The sequence below is a fragment of the Falco punctatus genome (genome assembly GCF_963210335.1).
Source record: "Falco punctatus genome assembly, chromosome: 10".
Lineage (NCBI taxonomy): Eukaryota > Metazoa > Chordata > Aves > Falconiformes > Falconidae > Falco > Falco punctatus.
Window position 1 is genome coordinate 29,989,750 of NC_137590.1, and position 16,414 is coordinate 30,006,163.

General features: G+C 49.0%; 2 protein-coding genes across 9 annotated transcripts; one reads left to right on the forward strand and one right to left on the reverse strand.

Moving 5' to 3' along the window:
• The first annotated feature begins 152 nt into the window (after positions 1–152).
• Positions 153–14,600, forward strand: LOC308070570 (uncharacterized protein C11orf16 homolog). 3 transcript variants are annotated; one of them, XM_080404759.1, is made up of 9 exons: positions 153–1,296; positions 1,749–1,824; positions 2,646–2,846; positions 3,666–3,825; positions 5,021–5,249; positions 6,027–6,689; positions 7,143–7,330; positions 9,034–9,271; positions 12,366–14,600. In XM_080404759.1, exons 3-8 carry the CDS (start codon positions 2,680–2,682, stop codon positions 9,214–9,216), a joined length of 1,590 nt encoding a protein of 529 aa, XP_080260885.1. In that variant the 5' UTR covers positions 153–1,296; positions 1,749–1,824; positions 2,646–2,679; the 3' UTR covers positions 9,217–9,271; positions 12,366–14,600. The 3 variants fall into 3 exon arrangements, with proteins under 3 accessions (XP_080260885.1, XP_080260884.1, XP_080260886.1); XM_080404758.1 differs by lacking the exon at positions 12,366–14,600 and adding an exon at positions 9,678–10,236 and having other exon boundaries at positions 153–2,846; XM_080404760.1 differs by lacking the exon at positions 12,366–14,600 and having other exon boundaries at positions 153–2,846; positions 7,143–7,335; positions 9,034–9,262.
• AKIP1 (A-kinase interacting protein 1) lies at positions 10,388–16,336 on the reverse strand. Of its 6 annotated transcripts, XR_013930759.1 has the most exons (6): positions 15,696–16,336; positions 14,607–14,684; positions 12,114–12,227; positions 11,749–11,799; positions 11,113–11,224; positions 10,637–10,829 (listed from the first exon to the last, which is right to left on the reverse strand). XR_013930759.1 is itself a non-coding variant. In XM_080404851.1 (5 exons), the coding sequence occupies exons 1-5, from the start codon at positions 15,846–15,848 to the stop codon at positions 10,813–10,815; spliced, it is 408 nt and encodes a 135-aa protein (XP_080260977.1). In that variant the 5' UTR covers positions 15,849–16,334; the 3' UTR covers positions 10,388–10,812. The 6 variants fall into 6 exon arrangements, 5 of the variants coding, with proteins under 5 accessions (XP_080260977.1, XP_080260973.1, XP_080260974.1 ...); XM_080404851.1 differs by lacking the exon at positions 11,113–11,224 and having other exon boundaries at positions 10,388–10,824; positions 15,696–16,334; XM_080404847.1 differs by lacking the exon at positions 11,113–11,224 and having other exon boundaries at positions 10,388–10,829; positions 15,696–15,953.
• Positions 16,337–16,414: the final 78 nt, after the last annotated feature.

A 16,414-nucleotide genomic window follows, 5' to 3' on the forward strand; every position in this document is an offset into this window, starting at 1 on the left:
TCACATGCACTTTTCTTTAAAGATTTTTGGTCTAATTTCTGGTGTTTCTTTTAAAAGGTCTCATTAAAGGTTCCCAGGAATGTTGTTAGATGCCAACATTTAACTTTGTTTAAAAGGGGAAGGTAAAAAAAGGAGAGTAGCAGCTCTCTGGAGCAGTTACTGAGCATAGGAAGTGCATAACGTCTTGCTATTCCATCCTTTTCTTGTTAATGAATATTTTAATCCTATTAAAAATTGACTTAGCCTAATTTCTGTTGAAAATTGGATGATTTCTTCATCTGTCAGTGCCCTTAAAAATTACTAGGATTGCTCATACAATACACAATATAAAGGGGGTTGGCAAGGTCTCAGCCTTCGGGGAGGGGGATGTGGAATAATCCTGCAACAGAAATTTTGGGGGATTTTCACTGGTAGTGGTTGAGGCCTGGGGTGGTCTTCCCTGACTTCCCAGTCTGCTCCTCTGCACTATTGATCGTTTCAGCTAAATGGTATAGAATAGATTTATGTGAAGAGAGTTTAGTTCATAACTGGCAAAGTGTTCTTAACGCTTGCTGTATGTAAGGGAATTCTATTGTTAACAATTCTGCTGACAGCGTGAGAACAGGTAGTCTGTGGGTGCAGTGCAACGTACAGAAAATGGCTGCAGACTTCTGAAGTGCTGTATCCTTGTCCCTAATTGCAGTTATCCCCTCTGTTACCTTGTTTTTATAGCAGTGAATTGGAAGAAGCCTACAAAATGCAATTATTTCCCCCTCCACCCACCCACCCCACCCCCACCCCCCCAAAAAAAAAAGGGGGGAAAAAAAAAAGAAAAAAGAAGAGTTAACAGCTGTTAAGGGAAAAAATGAAGATTAGGGATCACAGCAGAGCTGAACAGATTTCTGCATTGTATTTTGGCATGGTTTTGATACGTACTTCGCAAGAAGAGGGTAGAGTTAATGAATCCTTCCCATTGGGAAAGTTTGTGAAGCGATTTGATCGCAGTTTGTCTCAGCTTCAACCTTTCTTTCCGCATTTCAAGCTAGTTTATTGGTAATACCCTGTGGTGGTGGGTTGCTTTTTTAAAAATCTGAACTGTAGCTTTGTGTGGAGCTATTTTTTGCCCTGCAATAGTAGGCAGAAAGCTTAGAGGACACTGCACCCTCTTACATTCCCTTCTCTGCCCCTGCAGTCTCCCAGTGCAACACCGGCATCAACGGGGAGCTGAAAATGGAGCAGATGTGTGGCAGGCAAATGGTCCTCCCTGTACCCACGTTCCACTGGTTTTAACTGGGAAGGTCAGGGTGCCCGATCCTGGTAGGTAACAACTGTGGCAACCTCCGTAGCAACTAGGAAACACTGGCAGCAAATGGCTTCCTGCGTCAGGCAGGCAGAAAGGCGAGGGTTCTGCATCGGGACTAAATCCAAATCGACCAGATGTAGCGTTATCAATAGCTGGTAAGTTTGAAAGGCTGCTGTGTCAAGTTACCCGGAAAAAAATCTGCTGGAATGTTGCACAAGTGCCTTTGTCATCGCCCTGTTTTATACAGAAACAGGGGACCTGGCTTGCAGCAGTAACGGCGCTGTATGGGTTTAAAATGTGCTTTAAAGTAGAATTCATAGTTGCATTTCTTTGCAAAGTATTACTGATTCCATGTTGTTTTGGTTTATAATAGGGGAGTTTGTGTAGCTGTGAAACAAGGGCCTGTATTGTGTTGGTTTGCTGACTTAGACGTGTCCTGCAGCAGTTAACTCACTCTTCTTGCCAGGTTTGGTGTGCTGGTTTTCTGAAATTGTGTTACCCGCGAGTCCCTGTAACAAGGTCTCCCAGATCATATCTCTTGGGTAAGAGACATAACATTCAAACACAGGTGCTTGAATTGTGTTTTGTGAAGTGAATTAGGCACTTAAAATGTATGTATTGTTGAATTTCCGTGCAAGTTTTACCCATAGCATGCTGAACATTTCAAAGCAATATTTAAAAAAAGAAAAAGAAATGGAAGTTTGTCTACTACATCTTGTCAGATCACCAGAGATAGCATTGCATCGTCAGTCTTACCATGACAGCCTCTGAATAGATAGCGCTTGTCAAATCTGAGCATCTCATTCTTTCTTATGGCAAGCCATAATCCTGCCATTATAGAACATGACAGGACAGCTGAAAGATTAAAATATTTCCTCTTAATTCATCATTATAAGTAAGACTAGTAACAGGCAACTGTAACATCATGTTCAAAAACTGTCACGTTGACTCAGCCCGTCAGCTCCAGCTGTGGTTTCTGTCTCAGCTTGTAGAATGGGGAAGGTTTGGCAGGAACTGTGTGCGAGAGGGCTTGAAAGGAGAGAGCAGGTCTAAGAAAAGTGCTGGATATCACACAGGGCGACAAAAGTTGGAGGGAGGTGAAAGGTGTTGCTTTCCTGGGGATTCTCACAGCGTTTCTAGCTTTCTTGGGTGTTTCTGTCCCTCTGCCAGGTCAGGATTCGAGTGACTGAAGGTCATTGAAGTCAGTGATATGGGTTCATTTGACAAATGCCAGCCTGGATATTTTGAATTAATTCTTTTTAAGTAAAAATAAACAATTAAAGTTCCTTAGTTCTTGTGGTACACTGGAAAGCATTCACTTGTGTTGGAAAATGCCAGTAAATCATCTCTTTTCTGCCAACAGCGACTGAGTCCTGCAGGTAGCTGTGGTTGCAGGAATGGCTGGTTGGGAAGGGTTCCTGCCGAGGGGTCACCGATATTGCAGTGCCGTGCCAGCTCCGGACAAGTTCTCGTGCTCCAGCCTCGTACCGACTGCCAACCCCTGCTGCAGGAGCTCCTTTGTGGTGCATCCCGCCTGGATTGCTGAGCCCCTCAGCCCCCAGAGGTAAAATCAAGTTCTTGTTTGAATCTGTGACTTGTTCTTTTTGATGATATCTATGGGATAAAACAGGCTGGTGTGTCAGATTAATAAATTAACAGCTTGAACATCATTTGAGCTTTCCTCTCCCCTGCACTGGCAGCTTTTTAAATGATATTAACTAAAGTGATTTGCTATCCTGGAGATTATGAAAAGCAAAGCTCCTGTCCAAGAAACATTCATTTAATATTATTTGCATAAATAAAAGCATCTTGCGTTAGCAGTTGTCTTCTGTGAAATGTTTCTAATGCTTCGTGACAGGGGATTATTTTTCCTGTTTTGAACTCGAACCTGTCACCAACCAGAAGCTTCGTTGTTTACTTCTCTACTTTTATGTTGTTCCCTGAATCCCCCAATGTAAACCATCAGCTACAGCGCTCTTCAGCACACCTACGCTGTGCTCTGTGCTGGCGATGGATCCTATGGCTTGCCAGGTAAACAGCAAAGGGGCTGGGTTTTCTGCCCAGGTAAACAGTGCAGATAATGCTGGCCCAGGATTCCAGCGTGCTGCTGGCTCACTCCCTCTAAACCCCAAACAAAAGAAATCTAGGTAAAAACAGGCATTGATTTTTAAATTTATTTTTAACACCACCACCGCCACCCCCAAGAGCAAGGAATTGTCCCAGTACAAGCAAATTTTCTGTTTCTTCCCACATGCTTTGGTCTGTGGGAGTGCTACAAAATGAGGTAGAGTGATCCATGTCTTAAATCTTACAAGATTATTTTTTTTTTCCCCCTGACCTACAGAAGCTGTTTCTCCCAGTGCTGACCCATTTTCTTTTCAAGGTGCCGGTGGACTAGCCACTGCCTTCCCTCCCTTGGCCCAGCGTGGAAGAGGCTGAGTGCATCATGGAGACCTGTGGGCTTAGACAGCAACACCCCTGTGCTGGCGAGAGGGGAACAAGATGGATTTTACTACCACGGTACAGTAAAAGAGGAGCTAGAGGTGAGTGACAGTTGCTGTGCAGTGGTCGTGGGTATGTGCAAGAGGGTGTCTGTCCCCCCCCCCCCCCCAGCAGCCCACACGCACCACCTGAGCTTAGTTAGCAGTTCTCATTTTGGCTGGTGCATGAGTTAGAGAAGAGATTGCCCGGACAGCTGATGCTCGTGGTTATGTCGATTCATAAAGCTGCCGACGTGCCCGACTCCAGGCTGCCCTCGCCTCCTGCTGCCTGGCACGCCGCGTCAGCCTCCTGCGTGCGGCACAGCCCCAGGCACCAGCAACGGGATGATCAGATCCTTGCTCTGCCCAGCCTCCTTCACTGAGCCCCTTTCTAGGAGTGAGTACGTGTGTTCCAGGGATCCTCACCTCATGCGGAGGACGGACGCTCCCCACGCTCCCAGTCCCTGGTGGGAGCCGTGGTGCTGTGCACCCCACGAGAGCAGCCCCTCTGCTTCTGCTGGCGCTGGGTGCTGAGCTGGGCTCGGGCGGCGCGAGTGCTGCTGTAGGCAGCGTGCCAGCTGCTGTTGTGTGTGGACACATCACCTTCAGTGGCACGGGAGAAGCGTTGGTGTGTTATGTACACACTGCCAGCTTGAGTCGGCTACGGACCGACAGCTCGGCGTCTTTTCAGAAATGTTAGTGAAAGCTTTAATTTAGTAGTTTGTTAGCACTTCAAACTTCACAGAAAGAAGGGCCTGTTCTTTCTCAAGCACAGGGAAGTACCTCGCTTCATTGTTGATGGAGAGCCTCTTGACAGACCTTGATTTAAAAGAAAATAAAAATTCCCAACAGCCCCTCCGAGAAGCAGCGTCAATGTTGTCTGCAGGGAGGAAGGACTTGGGCATGACTGAACCGCAGGTCTGAGCGGCTGCAGTGTCCCTGGTTCCCTGGTGCATGCAGCGTGGTCTGGGAAAGCCAGTTGTGCTCCATCGATAGCTTTTTCTCTTGGGGGAAGAAAATCCAGGTCCTGATGGCAGTGAAATCTGTACATATGCTTCACTCAGTCTGCTTTCTGGTGAGCCTCACGGATGTTTTTCTGGCTGTCTCAATGCCAGACTGACCCCACACGCTGATTGGTAACTGTTCAGGCTTGTTTCGACCCAGCCACGTAGCCCCAGGGTGGCCTCCTGGTGAAGGTTACGTGACCTGACACATCATGGACTGCTTTTCAGAGGAGCCGTTTTGTTTCTGGTAACAGAGTGAAAGAGGCATGTTCCTGGTAGAGTTTGCCAAACCGCTTGTGTCACGTGGAAGGCATCCAGTGTGTGCGCAAAAAACAGCTAAGGATGACATCCTGGAATACGTGAACGGGATGAAGCACTCCTTACTCCCTGGAGACAAAGTGCTGGCACCCTGGGAGCCAAACATGGCCAGGTACGGCCCAGGAACCGTCCTCACAGGCATTGAGACACGGGACCCCTTACGAGGTAAGAAAGATGCTGCTGCCCGCTTCTACGTCGCTTTTCTCTGGAATGTGGGTGAGACTGTTGGGATAAGCTATGGCCGCAGTGTTACTGCCAGAGAAACACCCCTGCCCGGGGTACAGCGTAGTGCTCCTTAAAGCTTGCAGGAGCTGGTGGGACATGCTGGTGGATATCTGTGTGTAACCTCCCCTGTCTGACCCTAAGGAACTTGTGTCCTATAAAAATGTCATTGTCCATGTCCATCCTGTTTCCCACCTGCTTGGACAAGGCTGTGTCTGCCGTGTGAAGGACAGTGGCCTTTTCCTGAGGGATACAAGTGAGACAGCTCTCAGGAAGCCCCATCCATGCTCGAGTGCTCACAGTTGCACCGAATGGTACATCGGGGGGTGACTGTATCACCCAGACGTAGGAGATTTCAACAGCTCATTCATTTTTCCCATGTCTGACGGCGAGGCTCCGCTGACTTGCCAAAATACTATTTTCAGATCATTGCTGCTAACTTTGGCAGTAACACTGTAAGTTGCTCAGTCAATCTTTTTTTTGTTCATCCGATGACAGACTGGGAGGAAAGGTGCTGCCGGGCCTGTTGTCCCGCTGCCGCTGCCCTAGCTGCCCGCTCCTCCCTCCCTGCCGTTATACCGAGGGGTTACGGAGAGGGGCGAGGGCTGAGCCTGCCGCTTCACAGGCACAGAAAGTGCATAAAGCTGCGAAGCCTGGTCCGTGTGTGCGCTGCCCGGCGGGCCAGCCGCTTACGGCTGTGTGTACCTTTTCCCTCGACAGCCTCCGAAGATGAAGAAATTATGGTCCAGTTCTGGAATGAGAAGAAAGTGAAACTCCCGCGAGGTGTGGCTCTGTGGATCCCTCCTGGCCTGTGGGAGAGGATTGTAGAGATGATCCATATGCCCCTCACCAGCAGGATGAAGCCCAGAGAAAGCCCAGACACTAACAGCTGTGTTTTCTCCTGCAGTCCTAAACCAGCCCTGATTCCAGTTAGTGCTATACACAGCCTTGCTGGGCACTGCTTGCTCTGCTCACCCTGCTGGCCACGCTTCCACTGTCGCTGTGATGGTGGATGCTGTTCATCAGCATACGTAAGGTGTATCTGCTGCTGCCATCCCCACGTTGATGCCTGGTGGCCTCTTCCATCCAGGTCTCTGGTCTTTCAGAGCAAAGCTGAAGAGGCAGGGTCCAGCAGTGGTTCCTCTCCATGCCTTCTAGAACTGAAAGGCCCAAAGCAAGAAGCAGCAGCAGCTGTAGCAGCATCTTCCTCCTCTTCTGATCCGGTGGAGGACCCGGAGCCATTCCCCACCAAGAGTACTGTGGTGGATAATGCTGTTGACACTGGCTCCGGCTGTCTTGAGAAGCCTAAGCTAAAGGATTCTGCAAGACCTGGGTGGAAATGCTGGAAAAGAAGCCAACACAAGTCCCGTCCCAGTAATTCAGGTACCTTTTAACACGCCCACAGGGAAGCAGCAGCCAGAGGGGAAAAAACCAAATGTGTTCTGGGCCCCCCTTCATCTGGGCAGTCACTTCACCTGTAGTTTATTGGCATAAATACTATAAATTTGCCAATCAGCCTCTGATATAATACTTCCCTCCCCCTGATGTTTCTGCTGCCTCATCTTGCACGCTAGCTCTTCTGGCAGCTCATCCAATGGAAAACTGCCAGAACAATGAATTTCATTTGGAAGCATAGATGCCCCTCTCTGAGTTTGCTCCCCATCATCGTCCCATGGTTTTTATGACATCTTAATTAACATTCATAGCTAGTTCATGCAGAATATAACCTGAAAGAATGCCTTTCAGGCTCAAAGTGTATTTTCCTCTCTTCTGAAATGAATGTTTCTCCATTTCAGTTCTGGTTTCACTCTTTGATACTATTTTACCCATCCCCAGGACTGGGCAGACTCGGCAGCACACATACAAAGGGCAAGCTGGAATCCAAAGCCATCTCTGCTGGGGATGTGTCCCGTGTTGCCTCGACTAATCAGAATGAAATGTTTGAAACCATCCAGCAGTCTCCCAGAGGGCAACTCACAATGAAAGAAATCTTAAGAGACCGAGATTTCAAGCTGTCATTGGGGGTAAGGTAATCTGTATTAATACTGTATTTACGTAAGCTTACAGTTTGTTTGAATGGAAGAAATATTCTTGTTAATGGTCTGGAAGTTGGCTAAAAAAATACACGGTTTCTAACTTAAGTTCTTGCTAAGGCCATCCACCAGTTTTGTGATGGGCAGGAAAATTCTCCGTTAATTAAAACAAAAATCCCCCAAACCCTAAGGAACTGCTGAAGCTACGTGGTAAAATGGAAAAGGTTATGCCAGTAACTGTGTGAGCATTCAATAATGCAGGTTTCAATTCAAAAACCTGCTGAATGCCCATTGACATCAACCCATTGAAGCCCTATGGAAGTAGGGACCTACATGGGTGGCCCTGGAAATGGACAGATGTGACTGTCAGCTGCAGAAACAGACAATAAAAGATTCGGTCTGGAAAGGTGCTGGGCTCTGCCAGTCTGACAGTCATGACCTTAAACGACAGAAGCAGATTTGTTAGTAAACCGTTACTGAATATCTTCTCTTACTCCTTCACAAGACGCAAGCAGTTTCAGCAGCAGATCCCTACCCTGAAGCCTGTGTCACAGCTGGGAACAAGGACAACACCTTGAATGTCAGGCCTGGTTTCTGTTGGCCATGGTCCCCTCCTGCTTTAGAAAAACTTGGCCGGGTGTGTGTGCGGGAATCGGAACATGAATGCCAACAAAGCAAGCACAGAAAAGTGGAAGAAAAAAGCTTGCAGGAGGAAGGGGAAGGAGAATGGCAGGATGAACATAAACACTGCTCTACACAAGAGCATCAGGGGGACAATTAATAAATTATATATCAGAAATCAAACATTAGCTCCTCTGTACCTTTCTGCTCTTGCTGCTGTGAGCTGACTGCAGAGTAAGACTTTGAACATGCTAAACTTGTGTGGTTTTCTTTAAGCAAAGATTAATCTGTTCATTATGTGTCTGAGCAAACGAAGAATATACTGGAATATACCTTGCATTCTCACTATATCCATTAATTTTAAGCAAATGCCTACCAGCTTATTAACTGTATCGTTCCTATCATAATCACAGTCACACACCTTTAATAGTTTTCCTAGGAATTTTTAGGCCAGCATGGAGCCCCAGGCAGATATGCTCTATGTTAGCAAGTGTCACAGCTGTGCACTGAAGTGACATGCTTTGCCTTTTGGTAAAACTGAAAAGCAACCACAGTGGTTTCATTGCAGCCCCAATCTGGGCAGCATGAATCACAGCAGTGGACGCAATGTGGTAATACCGAGTATAATGACATACTTTTATTCTGTAAAACAGCCCTTGTTTTTTTGTAAATGCAGAAGATACGTTGCTACTCCTTGAGACAGCTGAAGCAGTTTTATCACACAATACAGACTGCATCATAAAGTAACTTGCAACAAACAAGTGAAGTTAGAGAGCAGGCTTCCCAGAGGCGCTTTCTGTGGGGCTCACGTTCTCCCACTGTCATCAGCAAAAATCCTCCAAACTTCTAAAGGAGCAAAGTGTTTGATCAAAGCCTAACAGCTTCTGAAAGCCCTTTGGTCTTGTACGCTTCCGTGTTTCAGCAGTAAACTTTGTACTAGCACAGAAATGATACCATTATTAAAGCTACGTGAGGTAGAGGTACCTATCTTACAGACAGGAAAGCAGCAGTTACAAAAACACTGATGCTTTTTTAAGACTAGACTTCCAAGGGATTTGTTTTCTGTCCTCAAGGAAAGTTTTGCAGCATCAGAAAAACAAAGATACAGAACAGCAAGAAAGAAAACAGAGACAGATGATAAACGTAAAGTGACTTGCATAGCAGATGACAAACTTGATGATACAGACAATGTCAGAAGAGGACAGACAGAAAAAAAGAGTGAAGAGCTCACTTGTAACAAAGCAAAAGAGACATGATCAACCAGAATTCAAGAACTGTACAACTGATGAAGTTCAGGAGCTGAAACTTAAGGTAAACTGCTTATACTATTCCAGTGTTAGATGTATTAAGCAAACCAAGTTCCGATTTAGCTACTGTCTCTGTAGAATATCTTTATGGATAACTATATGATTTTAATAACTGAGAAACCCTTTATTTCCACCCACACTGAATTTCAGCATCCCCATTCTTTACTCCGAGTTGTTATATTAAATTCCTAATTATTTGGACTTGACTTTACAATTCTGGAACAATCAGGTAAACTAGTATGAGCACTAAAAGCCTGAACGGAAGCACAGCAAGGGTCCAATAAACCTCCAGTTTATCTACAGTTCTCTCCAGTCAGCCAGAGAAATTCAGCGTAGCGATTTCTTTTTGTAGAAAGCCAGAAGGAATGTAGACACAATATAAGCTGACAGCTGAAAATATTTTTTTTCAGGATTAAAGCAGAAGATAAAGTAGCCGGAGGGTAAAGGACCTGCTACTGTAGATATAAACAACAAAACGCTTAGAGATCCAGCATTCAAGTCACTGAATTATATAGTCCCATGAAAAATAACCAAAACCTTAATGCCATCAGCTACAAAAAAATTAGATATATATATATATAGGTCACATCACTAATTCTAACTGTAGAATCTGACCCTGTGAGAGTTAAGCATCCAGGCAGTCTCGTTAGTGGGACTACTCATGTTTAAAGCTTAAGAATCTGGCTGTAAGCTGCCACATGCAGTTGCTCTGAAAAGCAGTACTTTTTCCCTGCAGGAAACAGGAGACAATTCAGGGTACCCTACTGCCTACTGGAAACTGCAGCTAACTGGTGTTTTAGCCTAGGTAAGAGCCTGCAAAGAGACAGGACCTGAAGTGTCAATAGCTTATGTGCCTGTACTGAACATCTGGCACAGACTCAAGCACCTTTGCAGTTGTGGTCCTAGACAGCAAAATTTCATTTGGATTTTATTTTTCAGAATAATAAAAGGCACTGATAGGAAAGATGCATTGAATCAGCTGCTCTACAATCAGTGTCAGCCCACAGAAGCTAATGTTACATCCGTATTCATACCGCATGGATCATGCTCTCCTCTGGTCAAGAAATGTGACGTGGACATTTTGTCTGAGGATAATATAAAAAAGCTGTCATCACAAAGACTGAATTATGTATTTTATTCCACTGATTGTACCTTTAGTTGTTTAAAGCATAAGAACCTGGAATTACACAGTCACATAACTGGATTTAAGGCACACAATGTACAAATATTTATAAAAATCAGTGTACAAAGTGGGCTGCATACAGTTGCATTAAGTAGAAAACAAATATACAGGCCATAAAAATGGCGTCCCAAAGAGGAGGATACTATTAAAGTGCTACCGATAAAAAGATATACATAGTTCATTACGTGCATTAAAACAGCCTTGTATTTTATTCCTGTGATTGAAACAGCAAACATCATAGGACAAAAGTTAAATCAATGCTTTGTCCTGCATTGACATCCACCACGTGGGTTTGCTGCACCATGTCCTCTGAGGTCGCTGTGACAGAATAGGTGCCAGGAGAAACTTCAATGTAGATGTCTTCAGAAGCTTGTCTGCTCTTTGGTGGTGGTAATGAGGGGAAATAAATTTTATTATTGTTTAGTTACATTAAATTTCCCACAAAAAAAATAAATGAATTTGGGTAGAAAAATTACATTTCAGGCTGCTATATAAACATACTAAGATTTTTCAAAATATAAAAGCAGCATAGACAAAACTGTAAAATGTTTCTGTCAATACAAAAATTAGCAAGTGCCATAAAGTATTTTGTCTAGCATGTCGATCAATGTAATTAATCAGCATGCTGTAATCTTTGCCTCACGAAACTGAAAGTTACCAACCTAAATGGTTTTGAAGGTACACCTGGAAAGCAACCGTAGGACAAGGCTGCTCCCACCAATTTGTACTGCGGTACAGATTCCACGTTTCTCATCTTTTGTTGCTTAGAAGTTCCTGAAATTGATTTGGTGAGGTGTTAAGCTTTGAAAAACAAAGTTTTCTTCTGCTTGAGGAACAGGAGTCTTCAGACAGACTGTATGAGGCCTCGCCAAGCATAACTGGCTAAGCAACTGCTGTGTGCCTTGCTGCATGCCTTTCCTCAGCACAGGGAGTGTGGCAGGAGCGCAAACGAGGCGAGACTGGAGAACTGGTGGATTACTCTTGCTGGTGCAATTCATAAGAGCCTAAAGATTAATCACAGTGCCTGACATTCTCTACCAGTTCAAAATGTAGAGTAGACTCTTCACTGGTTATGTGTCAGAATGCCACAATCTGGTTTATAGTTAACTGTGCAAGTCTCTGTATGCCCGTTCTGCTGCCCAGCTTATACATACGTTAGGATTGTGAATGCACCACTGGGTAATCTTCTGTGCCATCACAAGGTCTCCACACCTGATCACAGATTTTAACTGGCTTGATGCAAAATGATAAAGAAATGCTATACCTCAATTTAAAAACAAAGTATTCTATAAACTTACATGTCGCTGGCAAGTTCGAGCTTGACTGGGTGCTACAGAGGCTTCAGGACCCTGGAAAGAAAAAGATCGTTTTCTAATGATACAACACAAAAGGCACACTCAGCCCCTGAGAGGGGATGCTTTACATCCATGAAACCTTCCCCTCCGCAAAAGGACTGAAATGGCACTGGTAGTGCCACCAGAAGTCACTCTGCCTCCCTGCACCTCTCCCCCCCGAACAGAAGGCTCAAATCAGTCCATGTGTTCACGTGCCCATGATGTCAAACCACGTATGTAAGTGTAAGCAAGTGTCACAAACACTAGATGGGTAACAATTGTCCCATGGCAAGGGATGGAATAACCTATAATCAAAACCACCTACTCACCTCTTCCTCGGAGGACTCCAGCTCTCTCTCCCCTGCTTGCCTGCCATGGTATCTGCAGATGTGTTTGATTTCATGCTCTTTGCATCTACAGGCTGCCATGAAGCTATAGTATTTCTGGACAACAACAGAAAGAGCATTTTATGTGAAGAAGCATCAAAGCCATGCTTACAACTACCGCAGATTTACAAATAAAAGTGGTACTGTGCATCTACTGACCTTCTGTATTAACTGGCTGTTTTGTTCTCATTTGAGGATGAAAACAACGCATGGATGTCCACATGACACCTGCCTTCAGGTACAAAACTGTCAGCCCTGATTTTAGATGCCTGTCTCCTGACACAGTACATAGGGACTCTCTGACACCCCAGAAGTGAATTCATGAAAATATCAGAAGGAATACTGTGGAAAAATCCACCCGATCAGGGTCTTCAAGAAAAGCTCTGGTGGAAGAAGGCATAATTTATGGGTCCTTACTAGGACATATATGCAAGCTAGGTGCTTTTCAACCAGTGAAGACTGGTTTTGCAGGGCATGTGCTGGAGCAGTGCTCTAAAAGCAGAACACGTTAATACTGAAAAATGAGCTGCTAAAGAAGCTAAAGTGTCTTCAAGGCTGGTACTGCTAGCACAGTGGTTTTGAGGATTGTATTTAAGTCCACAGCAGCCCTTTTCTGGATCCACAGTAAAGGTACTTGGATCTTCCCCACTGCAAATGAAAATATTTGAGTGCAGCTCTGCTGCCATCTGTTGTCACCAGAGAACTCCCAGGGTTATCGTTTCCATCACAGGGACCAAAAAGTTCCAAAATACGTTTTATTTCACTTCTAGTTTTCTCATCTCTTCGCTGTCAAGACTAAACTTAAAAAAACCTAAGACCAATAGCAATTCTTATTTCCAAATCTACTACTGTGCTTTATTCCTTGAGGTTATGCACACATCAACAGGTTGGTTGGTTGGTTGGTTTACTGTGGAGCTATGTCCCGAGATACATCAAATACTCTCACCTACTGCATAACAGAGCGTCTCTGTATCACAGGAGGTGAGCTAGATTCCTTTACGTGATGTCTCAAGGAAATTAAAACTTTTGATAAGAAATGTGCATGAACTTTGGTCCCTTAGTACTCTAAGCACCTCATATCACCATTTTAATTGTTTGCATTCAAATGCCTCAATGTTTATGTGGATTTTTATGTGCATTTAGTAAACTTTATCCAAGAACTTGTGGGTCTGAGAATTTCCCCCTCCCCCCTCTTTTTATGAGTCGTCTTCTCTACAGAAGATGACTGAAACAATACTGTTGGGGCTGATGCATAAACATGGAAGTCATCCACTGCTTGTTCCAACTCTTAACACTCCTAACAGGGCACAGGATGAATCTCAATAAACTATTACATTTTTGTTTTACATAAGGTGAAACTGTATTCTGCTTGAGTCGTTTTACGATTAACTGATCACTGTGTATGTAGTGCTTTGAAATGATAAAGGGATTTCTTAGGAGCTAATCATCTGGTTTGTGTTGAACAACTGTTTAATCTAACTGAAGACTTAGCCTCTGTTATTAACTGCAGACAATAAGCTCTGTGCTGCATTACGGTCACAGATCCCTAAGGGCACAGATGATGTACACTGTGATGGAGTTTTCAGAGACTTTAATGCAGTAGCCTGGCTGTAGGGCTGCATTCACAAGGACGAGCTGGCAGAGAAGGGCTCATGGTCCGTCTACCCAGAAGAGTGATGACACTTAGCAGCCAGAGCCAACACAAAAACAGTGGGGCTGCGCATCTGTATACCATACCTCTTGGTTTGTACTTACCACAAATAAAGATACAGCCCTGCTCAGACCTGAGCCCACACTCCTTATCCAGTAGCAACATCCCCAATCTAGCTTGCTTAAATGATGCTGAGGAGGTTAGCTAAACTCAGAGTGAACATGTGGCACAAAGCAGTCTCCTTGCTCGAGATTCAAACTCCCCCATACTTCTACCGCCCAGAACACACCGAGTCTATCAGCCAGCACACATGCTTGGTGTCGGCATGATGGAAACAAAGGGTCACGCTGTCCTAAAGCCGCTCGCTCCATGGCAGAGGTGGAAACAGTTGTTAGCTTGCAGCACTGGAAACAACTCTGTCCACAGTGACTGGTGACAAGCCTGCAGTGGCTGGCACAACGTAATTTGTGATGTCGTGACATTTCTGTCTCTCTAACCATACTGCCTTTCCACCAAGAGGTGGAGAAAGCCTCTGCTCCAGTCTATTGATGTTATCTATGGAAAATACTGACAGAGGCGTGTACTGGCTGAGGTGGTACCTGGATAATGCTGGTGAATCCCACCAGGCAACCTACCACACGACGGCAAATGCCCCAGATCTCTTAACCGAGGCCGGCACAGCAGGCTCACTGGCTCAGCTCTTGCCAAGCAAGGCGCAAACCCGCAGCCTAACTGCGGTTTGGCAGGGGCAGCGCCCGCATCCCCGCTGCGGGGCACAGCCTCACCTCGCACTCCCTCGTGGCTTGATTCATCAGGTTCACGATGGAAGCGAACGCCGCGCTGAGCCGCTCCGAATCTTCCTCCTGCAACGCAAGGCACCGTCCGTAACGCACCGCCCAGCTCGGGGCAGCGCGCCCCGGGCGGCCGGCACCAGGGGCTGCCCCCGAGCCCGCCGCGCTGCGGGGCTCAGCGCCCCCGCGCCGGCCGCCGGGACCCGGGCGGCTGCGGGACGGAGCGCGGCCCCGGCAGGGGGCGGGCATCGCGGGTGACCCCGCTCGCACCGTCCCGAGCGCCGGGCACGGCCCAGGCCGGCCCGCAGGCGTACTAGGCCGCTGCGGGACACGGGCCGTCCCGCAGCCGCCCGGGCCCGCTCGGTGCGGCAGCGCCGCTTCACTGCCGCGTCCCGGCCGCCGCCCGCGGCACGGACCGGGGCCGGGCCCGGGAGCCGTCCCGCCGGCACCGACCGGGCCCGAGGCCGGGATCCATCCCGCCGGTCCCGCCGCACTGACCGGGCCCGAGGCCGGGAGCCGTCCCGCCGGCCCCGCCGCACTGACCGGGCCCGAGGCCGGGATCCATCCCGCCGGCCCCGCCGCACTGACCGGGCCCGAGGCCGGGATCCATCCCGCCGGCCCCGCCGCACTGACCGGGCCCGAGGCCGGGATCCATCCCGCCGGCCCCGCCGCACTGACCGGGCCCGAGGCCGGGAGCCGTCCCGCCGGCCCCGCCGCACTGACCGGGCCCGAGGCCGGGAGCCGTCCCGCCGGCCCCGCCGCACTGACCGGGCCCGAGGCCGGGATCCATCCCGCCGGCCCCGCCGCACTGACCGGGCCCGAGGCCGGGAGCCGTCCCGCCGGCCCCGCCGCACTGACCGGGCCCGAGGCCGGGAGCCGTCCCGCCGGCCCCGCCGCACTGACCGGGCCCGAGGCCGGGATCCATCCCGCCGGCCCCGCCGCACTGACCGGGCCCGAGGCCGGGATCCATCCCGCCGGCCCCGCCGCACTGACCGGGCCCGAGGCCGGGAGCCGTCCCGCCGGCCCCGCCGCACTGACCGGGCCCGAGGCCGGGATCCATCCCGCCGGCCCCGCCGCACTGACCGGGCCCGAGGCCGGGATCCATCCCGCCGGCCCCGCCGCACTGACCGGGCCCGAGGCCGGGAGCCGTCCCGCCGGCCGCCGCCGCCTCCGCCGCGCCCGCTCCAGCACGTCGCGCGCCAGCCCGGCCGTCCGCCCCGCGCGCCCCCCCTCCATCGCGCCGCCGCCGCGCGCCGCCCCGATGCGCACGCGCCGCCGCCCCAGTCCCGCCCACACCCCGGCCCCGCTGCCGTTAGGGGGCGCCACCGCTCCGCCGGTGCCGCGCCGCCCCGGTGCGCCCCGCTTCGCCCCGCCCCTCGGCGCGTGAGTACCGCCCCCACCCCGCCCCGCCCCGCCCCACAGCAGAGCCCGGTGCCGCGCTGAGGCGGGGGCTGCGCGCCCCTCACGCTGCCAGCCCCTGGGGCGGGCCCGGCCCTGAGATAAAGCCGCCGCCCCGGGCGGGGGAGGGTCTGTACAGGCTCTCGGCGAGTTTTCCGGGGTGGAGCTGCTCTAGGTGGCGGGTCCGTGAGGCGCCCGGGCAGTGTTCTACGGCCCTCTCCGCCGGGTCATGGTGGGGAAGAGCCCGCGGCAGTAGGAGAGTGCCGAGCCCCGGCTGCGCGGGCCGGTGCCGGCGGGCCCGGGGGCCTTAGTCCCGTGGTCTCTGTGGCGGAGCGCGATATTCCCTAGGTTTGTTTTCGTTTTTTTTAAAACTGTGAGGTAAAAAATAATGACGAAAGCACGTA

What these genes read in the sequence shown, in the direction of transcription:
- AKIP1 (XM_080404847.1), bottom strand. Translation starts at nt 15,848, where the DNA reads ATGGAGGGGGGGCGCGCGGGGCGGACGGCCGGGCTGGCGCGCGACGTG. An exon ending in AAGCCACGAGGGAGTGCGAG is followed by an intron (nt 12,228 to 14,606) that starts GTGAGGCTGTGC and finishes GTTGTTGTCCAG; the next exon opens with AAATACTATAGCTTCATGGC. An exon ending in CTCGAACTTGCCAGCGACAT is followed by an intron (nt 10,830 to 11,748) that starts GTAAGTTTATAG and finishes CCACCACCAAAG; the next exon opens with AGCAGACAAGCTTCTGAAGA.
- LOC308070570 (XM_080404759.1), top strand. Translation starts at nt 2,680, where the DNA reads ATGGCTGGTTGGGAAGGGTTCCTGCCGAGGGGTCACCGATATTGCAGT. An exon ending in GACACGGGACCCCTTACGAG is followed by an intron (nt 5,250 to 6,026) that starts GTAAGAAAGATG and finishes TTCCCTCGACAG; the next exon opens with CCTCCGAAGATGAAGAAATT. An exon ending in ATTTCAAGCTGTCATTGGGG is followed by an intron (nt 7,331 to 9,033) that starts GTAAGGTAATCT and finishes TCTGTCCTCAAG; the next exon opens with GAAAGTTTTGCAGCATCAGA.